The sequence below is a fragment of the Copadichromis virginalis genome, linkage group LG16, assembly GCF_057382275.1.
Source record: "Copadichromis virginalis isolate Kocher_CV1m ecotype Utaka linkage group LG16, C_Virginalis_male_GT1.1, whole genome shotgun sequence".
Classification (NCBI taxonomy): Eukaryota; Metazoa; Chordata; class Actinopteri; order Cichliformes; family Cichlidae; genus Copadichromis; species Copadichromis virginalis.
The window spans coordinates 26,446,113-26,471,352 of NC_140633.1; the positions used below are offsets into that span (position 1 = coordinate 26,446,113).

General features: G+C 39.2%; 1 protein-coding gene across 1 annotated transcript; it reads right to left on the reverse strand.

Moving 5' to 3' along the window:
* Positions 1 to 236: 236 nt before the first annotated feature.
* kcnj3a (potassium inwardly rectifying channel subfamily J member 3a) lies at positions 237 to 23,986 on the reverse strand. Its single transcript, XM_085434132.1, has 3 exons — positions 22,424 to 23,986; positions 21,247 to 21,463; positions 237 to 2,096 (listed from the first exon to the last, which is right to left on the reverse strand). Exons 1-3 carry the CDS (start codon positions 23,099 to 23,101, stop codon positions 1,501 to 1,503), a joined length of 1,491 nt encoding a protein of 496 aa, XP_085290258.1. The 5' UTR covers positions 23,102 to 23,986; the 3' UTR covers positions 237 to 1,500.
* Positions 23,987 to 25,240: the final 1,254 nt, after the last annotated feature.

A 25,240-nucleotide genomic window follows, 5' to 3' on the forward strand; every position in this document is an offset into this window, starting at 1 on the left:
ATCATTTCGAAGAACATTTGGGTGCATTTTGCTGCCATGCGATTGGAAGTGGCCAGTGAGTGTACACAGCTTTGGGTAATTCACATGGCAGTAGATGCAGCCACACAGGTCAGCTATTAACAGTAACGAAACAATGGTGTTGGTCTTCCATCGTTTTGACCGCCCTTAACACGGTGACATTTTTTCACCAACTCAGTAAAGTATGCATTATATCAAGTCAAAGGAGCAAGATGCTCAACAGTTACTTTAGATCTTTATTCCTGAAGAGATTGGGTATCATACAATGTCTTTGATGCATTTAGAGAAAACCAGATTTCATGGCATGGATTCAGTCAACAGAATGAATATGGGGCTGTGGTAGACCCTGTGGCTATATAAAGATTATAGTCATTATAATATTATTGCTTTCATCACAGAGGAGGAATATTATGGGCCCCTAAAACAAAGGTTATGATTTTCTTATAGGCCCGGTAAATCTAAATAGTAACACCTAAGTTGAAATTCTAAAGGAGTGTCTTGTATGACCACACAGGCCTACTATAGATTGTATTCTGTTATATAATGAAAAATGTGATTGCACAGTACTAGACTACTGCCCTAAGCAGTCAATTTAAAACAGAATGCCCATAAATAGGTTTTAATATCACAGGGTATAATATAATGATTGTTTTGTGCTTATCAGGAACAAATATTCAATCTTTCAACTTAAGTGTTACTTTAATAAGTGAAACTCATTGTGCCCAGTTCCGATAGGTCATATGAGGCTGATAATGCACTCCTACGTAAATGTAAAATGCATCATTTAGCAACATATTTTGTATTTGATCATCTAATAAATTCATAAAATCGCACATGGTAAAATAGTCTATATATGAAATGCCAAAAATACGGCTGTGAACAAACATGAAAATGGAAACAAGGTAATATAGTTAAGGCTAAACATCTTTGTCTATTACCTTTGTATAGCTAAGTCAATAAGAGAAGCATGCAGTTAACATAACATTGCCACGATTTTACATTAAACAACAAAAGCAATCAACTCAAAACAAATGTATGTGCCTGTCGTCACCACAAATTAGAACCATGTAATGTAGGTTTTCCATGTTGTAAATCATATGGCTTTGTGCAATTGTTCCACCGTCTGCAAATTCATTAATGAAATTCTTTTTGTAAAATAATATATCAATAAATGTCATGCCAGAAATTATTTAGATTCTGTTCTACATGCGCTGTTTCTTACATGCCAGATTGTGCTAATTGTACATCATCCTTAAAAAAACAACCCAAAAAAAATCAGAGGTCTTTCATCAGAGCATGTACACTTACATCCAGAGACAAATGTGCTCAATTCCATCCCCACACTTTATATAAGGTTTTTGTGCACATATTCTACATTTCGTTTAATATAAGAATATTGTCCATTAATAAATTAGGAATAGTACAAGGACTTCAGTTAGGGAAATAAAAGTGGATGGCATAATTTAAAATATGTTGCCTGCTTTATGTAAAGCGATCTGAATTCATCTTTCTAAGTTTAGGCGGCAGGTGTCCGTCCATCCTGCCCGCCCCTCCTCCAGCCAGTCGCTGCAACTTTGGAGGTAGGTCCGCCACTGACTTACTGATGGGCTCTGTGCTGATCTTGGAGGCCTTCCCACCCTGCTTGTCGTCAGAAACGCCAGGAACAGAGCTGATTCGCTGCAACTTCATGGGCAGGTCGCCAAAGCTGTAAGTCATCTCTGAGGTGGTGGAGCTCATTCTTAGTAGCTTCTTAGGCAGGCCGTCCCGCCCTGTGATCTTCTGGAGCTTGGTAGGCAGCTTGGTGGTGCTGTCATTGTCCTCCAGGGTCTCCAAGCAGTCCAGAGAGCTGTTCTTCTCCCCGCTGTTGCAAAGGGATGGAGCCATGAGGGGCGAGGAGAGAAGCAGGGCCTCCTCCTGTTCCTTCACGCTGTAAGGAGGGGTGGGCACCTCGAATGTAGCATGAAACTGAGAGTAGTCCACTTTAAAGAAACCTTCTTCCAAAGATATGACCGGGAAAAAGCGATGTCCCCACAGAACCTCGTCCTCGGTGTACGATGTCCTCGCTTGGCAGGTCATTCCTGTGACGAAAAGACAGAAGACCCTTTAAGTTTCACAAATTATGTGTCACTGACTTATAACAGTACAGTTAACCCCAAAAATTTAAATATGAAATATTTCAAGACTCCACTATTATACAGCAGAGCCCTGATTTAATTATGTGCTTGGCACTCTTCCATAAGAGCCAATATGTTATTCACCAGAGCTATTTTTAGATGACAAAGCAAACAATATTGCAAACAAAACTGCCTCAATGATTAAGCATTTACTGTATTACAGAGCCAGCTGCCTAAATAAAAAGCTTAATTGATTTTCCCTTCCTAAATGTGATGTTTATGAGCAATTTCCAGGCTAACATGAACATTAATTAAAAGTATAGTTGAGTAATTGGCCGCACGTGTTTTATAAGAATGAAAAAATAATAATTACAAAAGTCCAATTTTAATTAAAAATGATGATTAGTAAGGAACTTCCACTGCACCTGTCATGTATTCAAAGAGTACAGTGCATATTAATATTACATTTACTCTTTGGTTTAGCATCGTCTTCACTTATGGCAGTCCAGTACAAAAATACAGGAAAAAAAGACCTCAAATCCACTCTTATTCTCTAATTCTATCTGTCCACGCCTTAGCAACTACAACAGATAGAAGTAATATTTCTTTTTAAGACATTAAAGGGGAATCAGATGTTATGCAAAGCACACATACACACACACACACATACAGACAAAAAAATGTTCATTATCCTTTTTCATGACATTGTTAAGCCAAAACCAGCGTGACAATTTGGGTAAAAGTGCTCAATTCTGTCCTTTGGAGATTACAAATTAAACCACAATAGCCTTATTAGCATGTGTCTGGCTTGTGTGTGTACTTGTAACCATGCCTTGCAAATTTGGCACATGATAGCAGACTATTATACATTTGGAATAAATGTTCCCTCACTGGGGAATTAAAATCCTGCTTTAAAACTCCCCTCGCATCCTCAGAAACAAATTAATGCAATTAGAAAAATCCCAAGGTTTGAATTAAACAGCATTAAACATTTGTTTTCATCCAAAGTTATTGGATGCTTGTAAGTGATTACTCATCATCATTATTCAGCAGTAGCTATCAAAGCCATGTGTGCATTATGTCACACTCCCCTGCTTACAGGAAAGCCTTTTCTATCCCAGCATAGTTAACATTCCGCTGAATAAACAATTTTAATTTCTAGCTGAAAGTGAGTGCAGAAAAACTATAATTAGGTTTACATCTTGAACAAAATACTAAATTGATTATATCACACAGCTGAATGGCTGGGACATTCATGTTAAAACTTGTTGAAATCCATCAGGAAATCAGCAACTGCGGTTCATAATTATCACACATTTTAATTACCAAACTAATATTGTTCTAGCAGCGACATTTGGGTCCAAACTAAGAGAAGCGCTTATTCACAGTGAGACACTGCTGCTGATTGCGAGGATGTCATCATCGAAACTAGCAGCATCTGCGATTCCGCCTGATAAAATAATTCACTGATAACAGCTCTGTACACAATCACAGATGTGAACATCAAGTGCGTTTAGGGTATTCAGTGTATTACTTCTGCACTATTGCCTCAAAGTCCCCGAGCCTTTTGGGCATATACAAATGTGCTGCAGTGAATAAAGTGGGCAAAGCTAATGAGAACTGTAGGGCCAGAGCGATAGAGTTAAGCCTGAATGGAAATCTTATTGCATAGTGAACCTGTTAAATTTCCGCCAGCCAAAACACAGTCGCCATCAACAGGCGTGCAAACACCGATTGTGAGAAAATTCTGGTGGAAAATGCTTTCAGATTATAGCTTTTGACAGCTACTTAATCACCACCACAAATGAGCTGCACCTTCTTAATCAAACATGTTGCTCAGTGCTAATTGGACATTGATACTATATCTAAAAGACTACAACACTCTTTAGTTATTATTTTTTAAATCAAAGGAGTGAAAGGGGTTGCTACAGTAAAAACAAAATCCAAATAGCTTCATCTTACATCTATTAATAACACTATCGGCCCTGCAGATAGTGTAGGAGTTACTGTAAGACCTCTGTCTCTGGAAACCCATGAACCCTGCAGGCCTGGGGCCGAATCCCTGCTCAACCTGTTCCCCTTCCTCTCAACCCACTCAGCCCACTACGGCAGAAACCTCTCTGATGTCAATGATCTAATCCGCTGTATCATCCTTCAAGAACTAACAATAGCACCAGGCTTAATCAAGATCATTAATATAGATTTCAATTCCATACATTATTCAAGAACAGATACTTGAGCCATTGCATAATTGTAGACACTGTTGCATCAGATATGTACAATTGTGTTGCTAAAGACCTGCTGTTCTGCAACGCCCACATTCATATGGCCACACCATAACAGACACAGCAGTGATAATGAACTGTGCACCTCGACTTTCAGTAAGGCCAAGACACTGCAAATTTGTATGGAAATTTAAACATTATGCTGTGTATATCGAAGTTTCGTATCAGTTAGAGAGGCAGCCCTAGATCGAGTAACAGAGTGCAGTTACACAGCCTAAAATAGCAGCAGCAAGAAACCATAAAACCTCATTTAGATATTTTTTTTACAGTTACTATGTATCATTGCTAAAAATAGAAATCTACTCAAATGAGAATGCCCATATTGGATTGTACAATGTATTACTGGTAAAGCCTTATGTAACTCTTAAACACACGCCTGCCCAGAACTCAGCGTTTCTATGGAAACAAAACTGTAGAAATGTGTGCATGTGACAGCCATAAAGCTTTTTCTCTGCTTAGTTTGGTCAAAAGTAACAGTGACACAACACAAAAGTCTCTCAACAGCTGAAAAAAAAATGCACAACCCAACTGCTCAGAATGGATTTTCCACTGAGGACGGGCTCAGATCCTCAATATGGCTCCCGAGCCAGACCAAAATAGTTTTATTGTCACTGAAATGTGACCTTTTACAACACAAAACCGCACAGCTCAAAAGTGTCTGCCTTTTGGTGAAGTGGGGAAAACATATATTCTGGTGACATCTCATCAGCGAAGCCCAAAACTCATAATACAAATGTCATTTTTAATAAAGCGCAGAGCAATTTTCTCATCCCCTTTCATCCATCACTCGGGCGGAATATTGCACTGTTTCCCTCGGATGATCTTTGCGGCACGCACGTTCTGTATCACACGAACGGGTCATAAATGCACGCGAAGCAGGGGTAAAAAAAAAAAAAAAGAAGAAGAACACAACAAGCAAACGCACAAAAATAAACATATCTGTTGTGCTCTGTGCTGCTGGGAACAACAGCAGGACGTCACAGCAGAGAGGGGGAGAAAAAACACCTCTGATATGTGGTGTACAGTGTTGTCACTGAAACTTAGGTTTATTGATGTTACCAACACCTCTATGTCAAAAAAGTGAAAGCTAAAATAATTTTGTAGTCACAGTTTTTATACTGTATGCTTGATATAGTATAGGCTTCCCAGTTATACTGAGTTGGTACCACTGGAACTACGCTACATGGATTTTTAACCACTTCTGGGAAATTCAAATTCTTTTTATTCACCCCATCACTTCAAAAAGAACAAGTTGCAGTTAACATCCATGGCTGTCCTGATTAAAATATTATCTTTTCTTATTAAAATATGTACATTGTGAGAGAAATTTATAGGTGGATATGAAATATTAAAGCCACTATTTCAGCATCTGTGAAAATGTAAAAATAAATTGTCACAATCTCCCCTTCTGTTTCTGAGTTATAGCATTTAATAATGGTGAGAAAAGATCATCGCGCCACAATGAAGTTGATAAAATTCACTTATTCACTTCACTATTTCATCCGATCAAACATTTATGTGTAATTATTTCAGTTTCGCATTTACAGCCCAAAAGTTGTTTTGTGAAATGTCGTTAGCATCGAGGCATAAAAACGATGTGCTGTAACAATAATTTAACCTACCTCTATGAGTCATGACAGAAAAAACAGAAAATCAACATAATGTTTGAAATTTTTAATCCAAAAATCACTAAAACAGCGCTTTCCAGCTTTTCCAGTATTTAGATTTTTCTTTCTTTTTATGATTTTTATGATAAAAAAAAGTAATTTGAATATGTAGAATTTTTTAACTGTCCTTTGAGGAGACACAATGACTGACAGATTTATTAATTACACTAATAATCATAATAATAAATCAACCTGTGGTCAGTTTCATTCATTCTTCAGTTCATGTAAACAGAAAACCGTCAGGTTTCACCAACTCTGTTAAAGAAAAGAGAAGCCAGAAGAAACTAAGTGGGGGAAAAAACATCACTGGAATCAGTAAAGAGGCAATTCCTCATTCAGCCCATTAGGAGAGAAATTTGTAACTGTGTGGATCCATTACACTTCTAATTTTAGTAAATCGTTATCTGTTCCCTTCTGTGACTCTGTATAAGGCAATACCAGTATATTTCAAATCCTCTGTGGAGTGGCTCTTCTCTATAAAGTGCTCCGCAATAAGAGATTCTGAACACCCCTCTTACAGATTCTCTGGAAGACAAATCAGGGTCTTTTGGCTGTTTTATCAACAATACACAAGTTTCACAGAGGAAGACCTCTCTGTTATCGACTTACAACATCTTAAAAAAATGTATCTCTCCTTTTGTCTGATTTTTTTGGTGTGTGTGTGTGTGTGTGTCGATAATGCTGTTGCAAATTACTGAACCACCTCAAAGGCACTTATGCTGGCAGGCAACATATGGGGGAAGAGGGTAGACTCGGATCAAATTATTATCTGCTTTCAGTCCCTCAATTAACCTAAGCGAGTGGTACAAGAAGTGCAAAGTCCTTTAGTAAAAGTAGCCGTTCGACTAAAGACAAATACAACAGTAGAAGCAGAAGTCCCACATTGAACACCGAGCATCAAAACGCAGACAAAGTTAACGTCTGACTGCTGAACATAGTAAACAGAGCTAAAGATGACTTAGATTTTCCATCTCCACAGCTGTGAACTGATGTCATTGTTGGTAACATAATGAGTCCATCTGTTACATGCTTTAATTCTTACTTTATTATGTATCGCTGAAACAGGGGTAAAAACTGCGTCTCTCTTCAGTTTTGATTGACAGTCTTTCAGATAAGAATCATTTCCCGTTTTACCTCAACATGCCAGTATATTGGTTGTTGAAAAAAAAGTGAAAGTCACAGATATTACTTAGTGCTGACTTTTATTGCACAGCTTTTTAAGACAGATTATACATTCCCAAATCATTGCAACATTTAAACCAGTATTATTACCTGTGAACTTTTTAAAAAACATTTTAAGGATCTCTCTATTCATAAAAGTATCCCTACATTGCACAGTCTGTGTGATATATGGTATTTTGGGGCCTAAATTGAAAGTATGAAACCCCATCAGAACCGCCCCCCTTCAGAACAGGACTCACATGATATGTAATATTCATGTAACAGCATGAATAACATTTGAATAATCCTCTGCTGAACTCAGGAATGTTGCACAGATATAAAAATGCAGCTCATTAAAAGTAGATTTCAGAGAGGAGAGAACATGGAAAACAGAACGAGCATGCAGATCTTCTTTTGTCATCTCAGCAACAACCATGTTTGAAAATCAACTCACAGGTATTTTGCTAAACCCTGAGGAAATTAGTAGAGAGCAGTGAGATGTAGAGGCTGCCTGTGCCCTATCTGCACCATATTTAAAATATTTCACCGACTGACTCCACAATGGAATGAAAAAAAGAAGAACAGGAAATCACGTCAAGAATAAGCTTTGAGATTTAGGCGCCCAGAAAGCCACCTCAGTTTGAGACTCTAAATAAATGCTCTTTTGTGATAAGACAGAGCTAGCTTCTTCTCTGGGCTAACAAAGTGAAGCGGATTGACAGCAAAGATAAAATGGGTTCTTTGGTGACTGGAACAGAAAAGCACTGTAAACTCAGAGGCAGCCTGCCAGTGTTTCTTGATAGTAGCTGAAAAAAAACAAGACAAGTGGTATTCACAGACACGACGGTCTAAAAGAAGCTTATCCAGGCTGGAAAAGCTGCAGGATCATATCCGATTGGTACTCGGCTCCGTAAAAATCACCGCTGCAAATCTGCACTTGACATACTGAGGACAGAGTAGAGTCAAGGGGCAGACGTGAGAGCAGAGGCCTATTAATTTCAGCTCTGTCAAATTATCTAGGCAGAGTCTCGATCTAGATTTTCAAATAAATAAATCAGAGCTATTGTATGATTAAACAACCCACAGCCACCCGGCAAACGACACTCAAAATTGACGGCTATGTGAAAATGAAGGTTTATTCAAATGACTTCTCATCTGAGTGCTAGTCAGAAGAAGAAAAAAAAAGGGAAGGTGGGTGTCAAAGAGTTCTTCGCAACCTCATATTTAGTGACAAAATCACAAATAACCTCCTTATTCCTCGCTCACTCTCTGTCTGGCTCTCCCTTTCGCTCAGTCACTCAAATGGTTCTACACACACACACACAAACACCAGCGCAGTGCTGTCAGCAAAGTCCCCTGACAGTCTATCACGGCTGTGGAAACAGCTCAAGTGTTATGTATGAGAAAAACGCTAGCAAAAACAAGCATGAGAATCTGGACATTGCACACACACGGTCACACAACATTATTCAAGATTCAGCCTTTTATCTGTGCGCCGCTCCTGTCAAACATTTGCTGCAGCCGAGGCTATCCGCATCACGTCTTTGTCTGCAACGCGCGATTGCGAGGTATAACAATTAATTCATAATAACTGCTCTGTTCTTCAATTAAATCAGGGAGGAGCATTCCCCTGTCTGTATTAGGTCATGAAAAACTGAAGAATATCAGAGGATGATGACGATGGATGCCATATCTGCTTGCTGAAGAAAGAGAAGTGCAGCTCACAGGTCTGAATAACATGTTTTTAGTTTGTCACAGCTATTTTTTTTGTAAAATTTGACTCTAGTATTAAATTTTTCCTGCAACACAATAAAATTTCTTATTTGATAGTGATAGTGCTATTGCGGCCACAAGTCCTGATCAGCTGTTTCTATGGTGACCACAATCAACTGGTAAACTGTAGAGAAATCCAGAAGCATTCAGTGACCTGTTTTTCACAGTTGGACTTTTCAAGGATGCAAATAAGTCCCCTCCCTTCATTAAATACTGTTTTAGTGCGTAATCCCTTTGTGAAGATGGCTTCAAGTTGCTTGGAGCTCTCAGATTCTATTCCAGCCCCACAGCGCGGGGCTCAGCAATGAGAACAAGAAGGAAGCTGATGGAGGGAAAAGGCAGGGGAAGTGCACTGCTATGGGGGAGGGGAGAGACTGGATGCTGTGGCAATTGCTTGAGTGTGGAGGCTGTTGGAAAGGGAAGGAAGGAAAAGGAATAGGAGCGGGGCTGCCAAGCATCTCCACGCAAGGTGGGGTGTCGGGCAGGCTACAGGAACATATGGCTGAGGGCCATTAACACAGCCAGAAGAGCGCATATTACCAAATGAAGGCAAAGCTGATACCGTCATAAAGGGACGCAGTTGAGCAAAATGCCAATCAATGGATTTCCTTTAGGCCAAAAAACCTTTATTGTTCATACAGGAGAAATCACACTGAGTAGGTGTCCACACCAGCTGAGAATATGAAAGATTTGCTTCTCATTATAAAGTATATTGAGTTCAGAAACGATCAGAAAGCCAATTTCTTTCCTTAAAACAGACTGAATGAGTGAAAGAAGCTATAATCTCATATTGATCGCCACTATTAAATCTTCTTAAGTCATGAAAAGGAGTTACAGCTAAGAGGGGGGCAGACAAAAGAGGGATTTTCAAGCCTTAAGAGATCTCGCTTGGATGGTATTAAAAGGAGTAAAGAATCTCTATTGTTTTTTTCAAGTTTGTCACTTGAGCTTGAGAGCGCATTATTCCAGTAAACTAAACCATGTCTGAGCGGCAAAAATAGAAAGAGACATCCCAGAGGAGGGCCTTGCAAGAAGACAAGCCTTCAGAACAACATGTTCATGGGGCTCTGTGTTTAGGCCTCGGGATTGATTCACCTGCACTTCAGGGACGGTCACAGCTCCGCAAATCAATGCTGCGAGTGCATCACAACCTTCTTTGGGGTGATAACCTCTTAAACAAGCATAACAACGTAACACTTGCCCTGAGTGTCTGTCCTCTATTATGGCTGGAGTCATGTCAATGTTGAGGTCTCCAGTTTGTGTTATTAATAAAAATAAAAAAAAGAAGTGTCCTCACAACAAAGTGGCACACACATCTTCTGCGAGACAACATCTATTCAAACCAAGTCAGTTATTTCTCGCACTCGGAGTAGAGGCAAATATTGAGGTACTGCTATTTTATCGCGCAGGTTCATTCCAGGTCTGCCACCACACCTCTTCTACCAGTGATTTATTGCCATCCAACAGAGACTTGACAAATCCCTAAAGACACAATTACCGTGCTCACCCCTTGGGATGGCAGCATCTGAAAGGGATAATGAATCCGGTATGTCATAGCTAGTTCGTTGCAATGTCCATTATGAGGGGTTCAGCCCCAGAGCAATTATTGTATGTGCAATAGCCATAAGATGTTAATCTTACACGTCTTCCTAGAATATCCTTGTTTACCTAAAATTTGCAATGCTAATGTCGCAATACGACATGAAGGAAACGCATTTGTGCAGAGCAGCAGTTGCTACAGGTGTTGGACAAAATACGTTGAACACATTTTAAATATAACATAAGCAAATCAGCTTTGAAATAAATCTGTCTGATGCCTATAAAGCTTTGGCTACGAGACGCTCTGACTTGTTTCTATGATGAATATGAAGCTTCAGTTTTTCTTGTTGTTGTAATGGAGTGAAATATATTGCAAATAAAACCCAATTACCCAATCCAGTGCAACTACAGCATAATCTAGACTCAGACTTTAGCTGAACCAACACCTCTCTGACATTCTCATAAAATGAAACGGTTTGCTTCATAAAGTTAGTTCTTACTGTGGGACTAGTGTGACGCATTGCATTAAATTTATATAGAACTTTGTGATTCTGTGTCATTTCTTTTTTCTTTCTGGATGTGTCACAGCTACAGATCTTTGAAGTTATTCATTTCAAGTGAGAAATACATGCAAAACCTGATTCTTTACTCAGGTACAATAAAGCAGTTTACAGTAAAGTGGCTTTTGAAATACAGTACATAAATGAAAACACAACTGAATTCATTAAATATTAATGCAAAGTGAAGCTATACTGTAGGTAAAGTTTATATAGGAAAGTCTCATTGAAAATATTTAAAGTTAAAGCTGAAAGGCATCCAACACGTGGTTTATCTCCTCAGCTGCACAGGTGGATCTCTGCGGGGACAGACACCTCTCTCAGGAGCTCTCACCCCGAGCACGTTAGATTTAATTGGAAAGCCTTGCTCTCACCTGAGCTGCGACTCTCAACTTCTCCACCGAACCCACTTTAACCCTTTGACCCGCAGGCCCGAGACAGGGAGCATGACACTGAGATGAGAGGACATGCTCTCGCTTCAATGACTCAAAATGAATTATGGTCAGCTCCTCTGATCTTTCACAGCTGGCTCATAAACGGGGTTTGCGTCTGTAACTGACGTCAGGTGACCCCAGACCTCCGGGGCAATGGCCTCTTGCTCATATGAATGAAACTGTGAGGCCTCTGGCGTAAAAGAAAGGTCTCAGTGTTCATTTCAATTACTGCTGCTGCTGATGATAAAGCACAGATCAAGCCATGACATTGGCTGCTCTGTTAATCAGTGGCAATGAATGTTCCCAATTAATTATGCTGGCTGGCTTTACCACTAGACAGAGTCTACATCAAAGTGATTATTACTCTTAATTTCATTTTCCAAGTATGTGTATTTGTTGCACAACAACTTAATTGATGATATTATATAACTTAATAGTTTTTCCTCCACACAAATCAGTATTCATTGTTGTTTATTTACATAAAATGAGTGCCAAGCCTTTTTAATTCCTTTTTTATTACTGATTCCACAATCTGATGATAAATCTCGAGCATCTGTTTATGTAGACGAATCCAAATGCTAATATTTTCTGCATCGTGTTTTAAAACTTTAACGCATGCCCAAACACAAACTTCATTTATAACAGACACACTGCTGTTCCAACAAACTGAAGGTAGAAGATTCATCATTCAGGGCTGATCTCTCCAGTCAGTATTTATACAGTATTTATGCATACAAAAGCACATGAATAAACATTAGTAGCTGCTCCAGTCTATAAGCAACCACCCCTGCCACCTACACTCATTTAACAAAAAATGAGCAGATAGCTGGGTTATTCTATTTTTTATTCCATAACAGTAATTCATGACAAATCTTTGTAGCAGTATGAAAAAGAGGGGGCCGAAAGAAACCTTTGCAAACAATCCAAATCAATGCACAACTTAATCGATGAAAAGAGAGTGCTTTTGATGTTTTACCCATAATTTCCTTCATTATCGGCCTCAGAACCAAATCAAGAGATGAAGCGAGATTCAGTGTTTCATGTACGACACAGAGGAAAATCATTTCGAAACACTGAGATCATTAGTTAGTGCAGTAAGCTGAATGCGTTTGTGCCCGCGGTACAAAAGTGATGCGTCACCAGAAGAATGAAGCAAAATCTGAGTGAAAACTGAGAAGAAGAAAAAAAGTAATCCAACCAACTAAATGACATCTAAGAGCACCGAGTTCATCATGAAGTATAAATCCTGAAGAACCTTGGCAACTGTGCTTAAAAACATTTCTAAATATGACCTATATGCAGCACTCTATGAATTTCGCAACAAGTATAATGATCACACTCCACAAATTTGCATGAAAGTCACATCTCTCTGAAAAGATAAAGAGTTTATGCTGATGATACACTTTATGCTCATGAATCACTGCTTTTCATAGCCGATGAGTGAATTTAGAAACACTTTTCGGAGGTTTGCGAAGATTTCAACACTGTTTTGCCGCCATGTTAGACTGAAAACATAATACAAAATTTCAGGGACAGACTAATGTGCTGACTTTCACTTCTGTAATGAAAATGAGGCCCCACGAAATAAATCATTAGCTTGTTTATCGTTATTTATTACGTCTCTAATCTGAAAAGTGCATGGTCTTAAATTACATAGATGCACATTAGCTCCGTGGGAAAGAAAAAAACACAGCATTCGCACAGGAGCGCTGTGGAAATCATGAAATACATTTATTCGCAACACACTAATGAGTTTCATGGCTACAGCAACCTAAACGTCTGTTACTGGCAGCTACAGTTTATTTTGAGCTCTCAAGATTCACCTCCACTAACGAACAGATTGCCTCTGGCTCGGTATTTAAGCCTTCGTAGTGCTGAGCAGCATTACTGGTGTTAATGGGACACTTATCTAAACTTCTGATGTATTTTAAGACTGCATGTAGTAGTTGTGATTCATCTGGCAAGTCAAACTCAGGTCACCATCCGCGCTGCAGCAGAACAGTGAAAATGACCTGCAGCGCTATTAATATGTCATTATATCACAATTTGTTTCTATTTTTCTGACATTCAAGATCAACTTTTTTATATATATTTAGAACAATACTTGTCATTTGCTGTGCTGCACAACAGCAGACGTGCGGCATGTCATACCAGGAAAAAAGTGTGACTGCATTGTATTTAGGTGGGCTGGGTTTGGGGCCCTGCTATTGTGTATGCTGGCTGCCTGGTATGAGATAAACTGTTGCCCATGAAGAGTATGATTTCAGTCAATATGGGTGATGCAAGGTATTATATGGTAAAAGATAACGGGAGTCATACTGGAAATCATGTCAAAAAGAAAAATAACAGGGTTAGCTATCAGATTTTTTTAAAAGCAGCTCTGTACATTCATATTCTGTCTGGTGCCTGTATTATATTCTGATGCCTATACTTGTTTAGCACAAATAGTAAATGAGCTGGTTCTTTTATAGCACGTTTCCACTTGCTCTACTTTCCTATCTAGCATTCACACACACTTCAATGAAAGCACTGGAGAGCAACTTCAGTTCAGTATCTTGCCCAAGGATACTTCAGCATGCAGACTGGAGCAGTCTGGGATTGAACACCAACCTTCTGAGTTGTAGTTGACCTGCTCTACCTCCTGAGCTACAGTCATCCCAGTCCCAGCCTGTAGAAACTACATTTATGTAAAACTAACGTGAATTATTTTCTTGAAAAATATGTTCTTTCTGACCTGTGATTATATGTGACACTCGTTTTAAAACACATAAACAGATTTTTCAAGAAAGGGCTGGTTCAGTTCTGCACCTCATCTTGGAGGTAATTTAAGTGGATGGTTGAGTGGAAGGATTCAAAGTGAAGGGCTTTGACACTAGAGTTTGCATCCTGCATATCTTGTTGTTCAAGCCACTTTAAAATTATTCTGTATGAAAGCAAAACCACGATCTTTCCTCACATTCAATTAATCCCAATGAGTGGTTGCACGTTCATCAAACTATACAGCCCGTACTGCAGACCAGGAGCATGCCTTGCAAGTTAACAATTTGCAGATGTTAAAATGCATTTATAGAAAACAATCAGAGTATCTTTGTTTATTTATTTTTAACTAATTTCATATTTGAGGTAAGTTCATAAGTAGAATATTTTCTGTCATTTCATTTCCTCCTTATGCAATTCCTTTTAATTGAGTTTTATGCATATATTGCCGCTTCACAATAACAGTCATGTCAAGGTGTTTAATATCATAAGGTAAGTCCCTGCCCAACTAGAGCTAAACTCTAAGGGATGAGCCTGTATGATCAAGCACTTGGCAACTGTGGGAAGGAAGAACTCCATTTTAACATAAAAAAAAACCCTCTAATAGAACCAGGCTCAGGGATGGGCAGCCATCTACTTCAAGAAACAAAAATGAGAGCACAGAGATACAGAGTCAAACATTAATGCCGGCAGAGAGAAGACAACATTAAACGCAAAAGTCCAAAGGTGGTGTAGAAACACATGAGTGAAAAATGGTGACAGAAGAAGGAAGGTTCAGGGCATCATGGGAAGTCCCCGACAGAGCCTATTGCCGTGTAATTAAGCCATGATTTAGGGTGACCTGATCCAGCCCTAACTATAAAAGGGAAAGTTTTAAGTCTAATCTTAAAAGTAGAGAGGCTGTCCATTTCCCAAATTCATACTGAAGCAGTTCTTCACAGAAAATGAGAGGAACTTTGTAGCTGAAGGCCTTACCTCCTATTCTACTTTGAGAATGTCTGAAAACCACAAGCCTGAAATCTGAGAGCAAAGTGCTCTATGGTGGGGTGTTATTGAGAATGATTTCAAATTCAGTTAGATAGGTCATACAAAAGGCCTGAGTCAGGCATAGGTAGATGATAAATGACAAAGAAAACATTTTTTATGTGTTTGTTTGTTTTTGATTGGATATATAAGAGTAAAACATTCAAATGAATTATAACTCCTTTTAGGTCTTTGTAAGCTAACATGAAAGATTGCTGCCACTCCTCCTCCTGGGCTTATGCTTCAAGACACTTAACAGTTAGTATAATGTGAGGGGTTTGATTCATTTAAACTAATGTATTATTCCTGCCATTGCCAGGTTTCTGTAAAGCAACATAAATCACAACTGAACAATTATAAAATCATTTACTCATAAGCATTTAGAAGAGAGAAATCTAATGATTATAAAACCATATTTCATTGTTTTGCTCTTTGGTGCTGTTTCAAAAGTCATTTTTAATGTAATTTTTTGTGTTGATCTATTGTAGCTGATCTGGGAGCAGTCACAGTCTCTGTGAGGATGAGGTTTTGGAGGGATAACAATAGAAGGGAAGCTGCAGAGAGGAGCGTAAGATTGCAAGTCTGCTTTACAGTCCAAATTCTGGAATGTCGGGTTTTGGGGAAGTTTTACGTATTCAGCCATTCTTCTAGAAATGGGAGCAGCACCATCCAAAGTGGGATGGATCTCTCCTAATAAGACCAGGTTTTCCCCAGAGAGTTTGTCAGGTGTCTATAAAGCTCACATCATTTTCTGGACATGATCTAGACAGCCAGAGGTTGAAGGACAGCATGCAGCTGTACACGTACACGTACACAATTATAAATATATATTTTAACTCAAAAGTACAGTTTTTAAATGTAATGTTGCTGAAACAACAAAATATTAAAAAAAAAAAATCTATCTGATCGAGAAATCACTCATCTTTGGAAAAAAGAGTTTATTACAGACAAATGGCTCTTTCCAAAATAAAAGCTATACTATACGCTTCTTCTGGGCTATATTCTCAGCAGCATATTAAACATATCAGGTCCCCATAAGGAGAATCATGTGCTAATGGCTGTCTAAATGACTCGGGTAAAGTTTGTAGCATGCATGCTTGTTGTTTTTGTCTGCTTCCACTTGTCTTTGCACTAGGATGATGTCGGTGTAAATGTGCAGTCATATGTATTGTGTTCCCACTAGTGCTGTCAGCGTTAATCTTGTTAAAATGACATTAACGCCATAACGCCGCAAATCTCCGTTTAACGAGTAACCGCGGATCGCCCCGTGCATTTGGCTGGACGGCGTCAACACGTTAACAAGCTAACTGCGCTAATGCACTGGCGTGGCACGTCCAACATACTGTTTTACTTTCTAATGTCCATGACACGCTTACCATCAGGGTCATACTTCACATGAAAACCAAAATAGTTCCAAACGCCAGATCTGAATGAGGGTGTGAGAGGTTCAATTTCGGCTAGCGTTGAGGCAGCTGCCATGTTGCAACTAGCTTAGCTTCAGCTTGCGCTGCGCTCAGTGGATCTGCGCAGATCTGTGCAGATCAGTGCAGCCTAGGCGGAGTAGTCGAAGGCAGATCCACTGAGCTCTCAACACAGACAGCATCGTCAGAAGGAAAGTTGATAAAATAAATTTAAAATTTTGTATTGTTCGATACATATGCGTACCGAACCGAAAGCACTGTATCAAACGGTTCAATACCGATACGAGTATTGTTGCACCCCTAATATATATATATATATATATATATATATATATATATATATATATATATATATATATATATATATATATATATATATATATATATATATATTTTTTTTTTTTTTTTTTTTTTTTTTTTTTTTTTTTTTCTCAGCAGGTGTGTCACCAAGTGGGGAAAATCAATTGTGGTTATATGGGCTATTCTTGCTGCCCTGTTTTCATCATCGCTTCTGTTTTCACACACTGTCATCCAAATTGTGGACTTACTACTTTTTTCCAATGATTTATCTGCCCACATTGTCCAAATCAATCCGCCCCTGTTCTTTTAATTCTTTGCGATCTGTCAATCTCCCTTTCGAGCTGTCCTGACACCCCTCGTCCCTGTCGCCAACTCTTTGAGGTTGTCCAGAGCACCTCATCCAAAGTCTCGTCACTCATCTGCTTACTCTGCCTTCATCTGAGACTCACTGAAAAGGACTTTAATTTTGCATATTCAAATTTTTTTGTGAAAAATCTTTTTTTGTTGATTCCATTATAAATAGTATACTGCTAACTAATTCTAGTAGTAAATAAAGAGAAAAAATAACGTGACCACTAATATCTTCGGTTATGAAAAAATACAAAAAAACGACAATCTAAAGCTTTATGTATATTTATATGTATTATCAGATAAATAAATTGAGACTGTAGGCAGGATGGCTTTGTTGCAGTCTTGCTGTATTAACAGTTTCTATGAGACAAACTCTGAATAATCACAAATGGACAGCGAGTGTAAACGGCCACTAGACCACTTGCCAGGATTGATCTGGGACTCAATAGACCCTACGTCCTCTGAAGGGTGTTCTCTGCTTTCTCTGTATTATTGCAGGGTCTTTATCTTTAAATATAACACACCTTGAGGAAACTGTTGTTGTGATTTGGTGCTATATAAATAAAATTGAATTGAAATGAATTGTGCAAATACTATTGTGTTCTGAGACAGCCTCAAAAAAGGCAAAACAAAACAATACACGGGATGTATTAGTGCAGGATATGGTAGTCCTTTTTCTCACTACCCTAAATAGCTGGAATAACCCGTACATCTTGAGCCATTTAGGGTTTTTTTTTGCTCAACCTTGCTAAATAAATTTTTTGCTTCACTGGCGACAGACAATAAATTTGACCTTCTAGCGGAAGTGATGTAGAAAAAATCAGAGCACGATTGGTCAGCGAGACACCTTGGAGACACATAACGACACATGACACAGGTCTATGGTGACTGAGCCACGCTTTTCACACCTAATTACTCTTCAGTCTGACTGTTCGAAATGCATCTTAACATCCAGTTTAAACAGAGTCCAGCATGCACAGAAAACGCTTAAGCATATAATAATCACTTTTTCCTGCAGACCCTACCTTATTGAAAGTGAGCAAATATTTCTGCCCTACAGTCTTAGTCTATCACAGACTGTGCATTTAATGTCAAATGTATAATCACATATGTACAAAATGTTATCATTACTCTAAAAGGACAAAATGCATTTGTATTTATTAAGCATTGGAGTTATACCAGAGTCGCAAACATCAGATATTAGCTGGTTTATAGTCATTACTTGTTATCCACTCCTGCTGCAATAAATTCCTCCTCTTTGATCCAAGCACCTGTCAGGCCTGCAGTGCTCGAATAATGCTGAAATAACTAAGCCGGGTATTATTTTACAGAGATCCAGTAAGTAATAGGTGGATGAAGCACACACAGACACAGAGCCTGACGCGTACTGCTCTGTAGCCCATCACACTGCTAAAATTTCTTGCTGGGAAGTAAATTGGTGTGTGTTGCTTCTATTGATTGTTTGACATTATTCCTGTTAGCGCCATTAACTCATCTAAAACTTGTTACTACAAGCCTATGCTGTTTTTTTCTAAAGCTAGTCTGCTCTTCTGGCAGCATGCACAGTACATTAACTGCAATTTATCCTCTGGAGCACAACTGGTATTACTGCGGAAAAGAAAAAAGATAGGATGCCACGAGACAACCTACACGTCTCATCTGGAAGCTGTATCACATTGAGGCAGTGATTAAAAACACCTTAGGCTCTTGTTTAAAAGAGAAGAGGGTAGGCTTGTGCCTTTTTGCACAATGTAGGGGTTTTCTGAGGTTACAGCAAAATAGAACAATTCTGAGTTCCTTCACGCTCTTCTTTTCTTCTTTTGTGCAGAAAAAGAACTGACAAAATATTTTCGTGTGATCTAGAGGAACGAAAGGTTAGTGTGTCAAAAAGGGTACAGTGTTGTGTCTGTTATTATCTAATGGGAAGCCCAACAGCCCAGTGATGGCGAGGCTTTAATCTGGAGAGTATTTTAACTCATGTTCCAGACAGTGTTTTTCCACACATAACAAGAGAGAGAAAAAAGAAAATAGTGGGGAGTTGGGCAGCTTCTTCACTAGTAAACACCAAGCCTCATAAATATTTCATCTTATTCTTTCTCTGCTGTATCACCTGTTCTGGAAAGCACTTTATGGAAGAGTAACGCCTCTGTGTGCTTTTCACATTTCAGAGGAGAGTCTCCTTGATGCCAGGTGGTGTCAACAACTGGAAATTAGATTCATGTTTAAAAAACATGTTTACCCAATTTATTACCAAAATGATTATATGATTCCTATACCATAAGAATATAAAAAATATCTAAGTTTAGGTGCAGTGCTGCAATCCTGAATACTTAAGGAGAGGTTGCCATGGAAACAGAGTTACACTGGCCAGAAATGAAAGCGTCTGAGGATTTAGACTTTCACTGTACATCAATTTTTAACTATAGATTGTTTCTACATCACCCTTCTCACCAACTTCACGTAACCGCAAGTGCTCCTCCATACAGACACTTCTGTGGAATACAAACGTGAGCACAACAATCCCCCCCAAAAAACACACGGATGATGCGATGACACATGCTTCAGCGACAGCGTAACGCTATAAATATCTGCAAATATAACAATGATGATTTTTATCGCATTGCTACACTGCAGATTTGCCGCACTTGCTTAAAACAGCGAGTTTTAGTTGTCTAGCCAAATGTGCGACAGTCACAAAAGATGTACAATCACAGCAAGATGAAAGATTAAGATTTAGATCATTTTACACCAGATGTTTAGTGATTATTTATTTAATTTATAATGAGACATCCTCAATTTGTCTTTCACAGAATTAAGTCTGTACAGATGCTGCGTACTGGAATATATTAAAACGTAATACAAACTGCAATATATTAACACAACTCAATAATGTGCAGCGCACTTTCATCTATGCAACATGCCAGTGAAATGACGAATCATAAATACTGCATGCCCTGAGCTGGAGGGTCACAGTGAGCTCAATCTTTGATACAACTGCAATAAATTGCTATCATGATTATCTATCAGGAATTGAATGTCTATGCTAATTACTGTCTGCAGTGTTGGCCTGCAAGCTTCCCTGTCACATCTCCATATGCTGTTTTCTCTGAACCAGCCTATTACAACTGCTCCTGTGTTCACTCTGTAACACTGAGGGAGCTCGCCCCACTCTTACTATAGCAACTGTGTCAAATAAATCGTCGAATTTAAAATGACCACGGTGGAGAATTTTACTCGGGGCATTGCTCATCTTGTGGAAATGGAATTCCCCTAATTCTAAAGGGACCTTAGAAAGCAAATTATCATGCCCTCTGAGAACAGCAGCCAAGAGGTAAGAGCTGTTCAGGCACAAAGACGGAGGAATGGAATTTACTGCAGATGACAAAAAGAAAAGGTGTAAAACCAAAACGGTGACCTGCTAGAGCTTCAAGTGTTCTGCACTTAAGTGTGGTTTAAAATTCTGCCTAACTTCTCAAAGCACACAAGGTGTTAAAATTCATTTAAAGCCTGCAGACAAAATTAATCATCAGTGATTTATAAATGCCAACCACTTTCATTATTAGCAGCTCTGTGTGTTTGCCAGAGAAATAAAAATCAATGAATTGCAATCAAGAGGTCAATACCAAGTCCATTTGGATGTCAACCATTAACACCTATGAAGAAGCTCAATATTATCCATTTCTGTTACAGAAACACATCAAAGTACTTTAGCACCATTAAAAAGACAATCCAACATGCTCCTATACTGAAGATGTAGACTGCAGCTATGACTTGAAGTAAAACAGGCTACAAGCTGTCATTTTCACCACAGCAAGCCAACAAAAATGCATGTTTGCTCTTACTCACCTGTGGTCTCCACTATTCCTTCTAATATAACCACAATTTCAAACTGCTCTGTTTGCATGGACCTCTGGGAGAGGTCGTAGAAGGGGCTTTTGGTGTCAATCACATGGCAGATCGTGAGTGGTGAGACGAGAAAGAGCTGATCTGCTCCGGTGCTGAAACCCACGTCCAACTCCAGCTGATCCAGCGGAAGAAACTCGCCTTCGGGGGTCTGGCGAGACTAAAGAAGCATACAGAAAGTGACAGAGAACTCTTCAGTAGAGAGAAGGAAGGGGTAAGACAGCTATCCACAGCTTATCAAGAGCCTTTGTGTAAGCTTTTCACATTTTATATGCAATCAGATCCAACCAGTCTATCAGGAAAATTACTACAATTTTCTTAAATTAAGGCAAAAGAAGGACACATGCTCTGAGAATATCCATTTTAGCATAGATTGGAGGTGTCACTGACTCTTTACATGTGTAATTAAATAAACTGGATTTAGTTTGATCCACTTGATCAAAGTGGATTCACCTGCATTAAACTCACCTGCCGTGGCTTATTTGCCCCTATGGAAAAACGAACAAACAAAGCAAAGCAAAAAAGCAACTGTCATCATTTACTAACATGGATGTTGTTGCAGTGTGGCGTATACGTCTTTAATGTGATAGAAGCTGCAGGGTTTTTTTGCAATGTTTCTGCTGTATTGTCAGCATACTCTTGTCTGTTGTTATGGTAGTGGATGTACATTTACATTATGGAAAGTGTTTATGAAGCAAAGCAGTAAAAGGCATGGGAAGTGAAAAATAAGAATATTCTTGTGTAGAGAAATGAACTCATGGACACACAATGTTATTACTAAGGTGCAGGCCGCTTGGAAAAAGTTGCCAAATTATTTTTTACTGTTATTGTTCTTTTTGTAATTGTATTACAATTCCTGGAAACCATATGCCTTTTGTGTTTTGATTTAGGGTAGGTAATGATCTTCCTGGAGTTATGTCACAAATGTGGTGTAACGTGCATCCACTGCAGTCTATGAAATTTGGAAATACAAATGAGGATTTGTCCAACAGATGCCTATGAACAGTTAGGAGTAGGCTTAAATGTCCGTGTGTAGGCCTTTCTGTATCAGTTTTCTAAACAACTCATGAGGTGAACTATGAGAAACACTGGGGACAAACCCAAAAGCATCATCACTCACTTTTAGCAATTTGCAGCGGATCTGTGCAGAGACCATATGGCTGTTACGCAGGTTCCCGACCCTGAACATGAGAGTTAGTTTTCCATCTCGCATAGAAATCGCCGCATGTTCACTGAACATCAAAGTCTCGGCCCTTTTCTTGGGCTGAGACATCTTGATAAACATGCAGCCGATCAAAAATGCATCGACGATCGATCCGAGGATCGACTGGAAAAGGAAGAGAATGATCCCCTCGGGGCATTTGTCTGTAATGTATCTGTAACCATATCCTATCGTGGCCTCGGTCTCTATGAAGAAGAGAAAGGCTGAGGGAAAGTTATAGACATTGGCCACACATGGAGTGTACTTATCATTGTGGGCTTTGTTGAGGTCTCCTCTGATGTACGCGATGAGCCACCACATAGAGGCCATGAAGAGCCAAGCGACTGTGTAGGTGAGGATGAAAATAAATAGATTCCAGCGCCATTTCAAATCTACTAGTGTTGTGAATAAGTCTGAGAGATATCTGCTGGTTTCACCACCCAGGTTCCCATGCTGGACGTTACATCGCCCGTTCTTGTCCACGAACCGCTGCCTCTTCTTCTTTTTCTCTGGGGGAGGCTGATTGAATCCAGACCCGCTAGATGAGGTGGTCACTACCTGATAATCGTCCCCAAATTTCTTTCGAAGTGCAGACATACTACGATGACAGCAGCGAAAGAAATAACAAATGATTCAATGTTGTTGTTGTTTTTTTTTTAAGTCTGGCTTTTAGTTGCTGCAGTCGTTAGTGCCCGTGCGCAATGTCTCCTTTTTGGGAAATAAGGCGATAAAAGTGCGATGTCTTCTCCCGAGTTAGACTTGCATCGTCCTCTTTCGCCACACACTACTGTTGCTACACTCTACAGCCATGAAATATCAATAATGGACGACCAGCTTACAAACCCCAAAGATAGAAGCCATATGAAAAAAAATAAAATAAAATAAGCGACGCACAGGATAAGGTATCCAAGCGCGCCAGTCGCAGTCCAGGTTTTAGAGGTTTATCAGTTGCAGCGTCGTGGATTACTCATCGCCAGTGAAGGTTGGGGGGCTATATCGACTTGTTCAAAACTGTACTCACGAAGTAAGTTTTCATTGGAAAGTTCAAAATCCTTAAGTGGTCTATAAAAGACAATTATCTCTGCGTAATTAGTCTGTGGAAACGGTTTCCAAGATGAAAACGCTCTTTGCGCACTTGCGGCTGTGTTGGAGATAATTCGGTTTCCAGTCCTTCCTTTGCGATCTCTACACATAGAAGATAAATTGCGCCCAAGTATATGACTGTAAAAAATGACGAGCTGGAGGAAGAAAATCACTGTCCCACTGTCGTCATTTGCTGCTGCGCGCATCGACGCTGTTTGCCTGGTTCTTTTCGGGCACCTTTTCTCCTCTCTTAGAGAAATATCGACTGGATTCTCATAGTTCAGCGGCAGAGATCCACCAGATGCTCTTTTGGCTGCTTAAATCATTCTTTCCCTTCGATTTCCCTGTTCGGCTCCTGCGCACTTCCACGATTTCAGTGATGCACTCACTGTTGCCTAGTGGTACTACAAAGACAGACAATTTGGAGGAGGAGGGAAGAGGATTCGCCTGATTTGACAGGGTTTTTTTTCGGGTTTTTTTTTTCAAGTGATCAAATATGGGAAATTGCAGTCAAGATGTCTTGATGACTTTCAAATAATTGCACCGAAAGCAACATTTTAGACTCCAATAATGGAAGAATGAACCCCTGGCTTAGAGATAGATTGCCAATAACAGTTATTAAGGATATTATAAATGCCTTTTGCGTGTTTTAAAAAGCTACATTTTCCTCCTGCAGCTTATCTCTATTTTGCAAAAAATAAAATAAAATAAAAAGTTGCCAAACTAATGCTCATTAGTCTTTTTAAGCAAGTAACCAGTTTAAGGAAAAATCGTCCCAATGCCAGTGAACATTTTGAAATGTTTAGTGGCTATTCTTCTGGGTCACCTGTACCGACAGCCACAGCTGACCCCCACATTCATCGATCCCATGGGTGACTGCACCCGATCTATGCTACACACTAGATCTCTTAACAGAGTAACACCTTCAGCGGTGTAGTTGCTGTCACTCCCAGCAAACTCTTTTAGATCTCAGGAGGACAAAAAAGCTGAAACCAGAATTCACCCATCATATTACCAAGATCAAGGCCACGGGGGAATACACCCACACCATAGTTACCCAGGCTTTCTCTCAAACACATGAAGCAGGGTGAGCAGCCTAAAACAAACAGCTTGTCTATTGTATCTCCATCTCTATTATTTTCTATTTTATTTTTGTGATTATGTCTTTTTTTCTTGCTAAAATCACAATTACCCCTATCGAAGTCAATGATGTGTGCCTCTTAGATATTAAAGCATTAAAGCAGGATACACACTGCATCATCAGCGCAACAGCAATGTGGATTGATTTGGCTGTATTCATTTTCACCCCAGAAAGAGTAAATAGATCAAATGAATAAATCACCTTCTGAATCAGGCCTGACAGTCACCTACACATCTTGTTGCATCCGGTGTAGTATCACACACAGTCATCTGTGAATATCAATCATTTGTTTTGTATTTACTGCCATTTCATGCGGTATCTCTTGATTTTGTAGTGTAAATATCTATAATGGCCTGTTGCTCCCTTTTCTTTAACCCTTTCTCAATGCAAAGTCTCTGCTAAGTCAGTCTGGTTCCAGGCGAAATCTACCTCCCCTAATATCTTTTATGTCCCTGTACTTAACCACATGATATTCCTTGTCCAGTCAGAACCCAGCAAGCCCTACTGTACCA

Bases quoted from the DNA above. Each gene is read 5' to 3' on its own strand.
- kcnj3a (XM_085434132.1), bottom strand. From the start codon at position 23,101: ATGTCTGCACTTCGAAAGAAATTTGGGGACGATTATCAGGTAGTGACC. The intron at 21,464-22,423 runs GTGAGTGATGAT...ATGCTTCTTTAG, and splicing joins TCCGCTGCAAATTGCTAAAA to TCTCGCCAGACCCCCGAAGG. The intron at 2,097-21,246 runs GTGAGTAAGAGC...TTTTCGTCACAG, and splicing joins AGGAATAGTGGAGACCACAG to GAATGACCTGCCAAGCGAGG.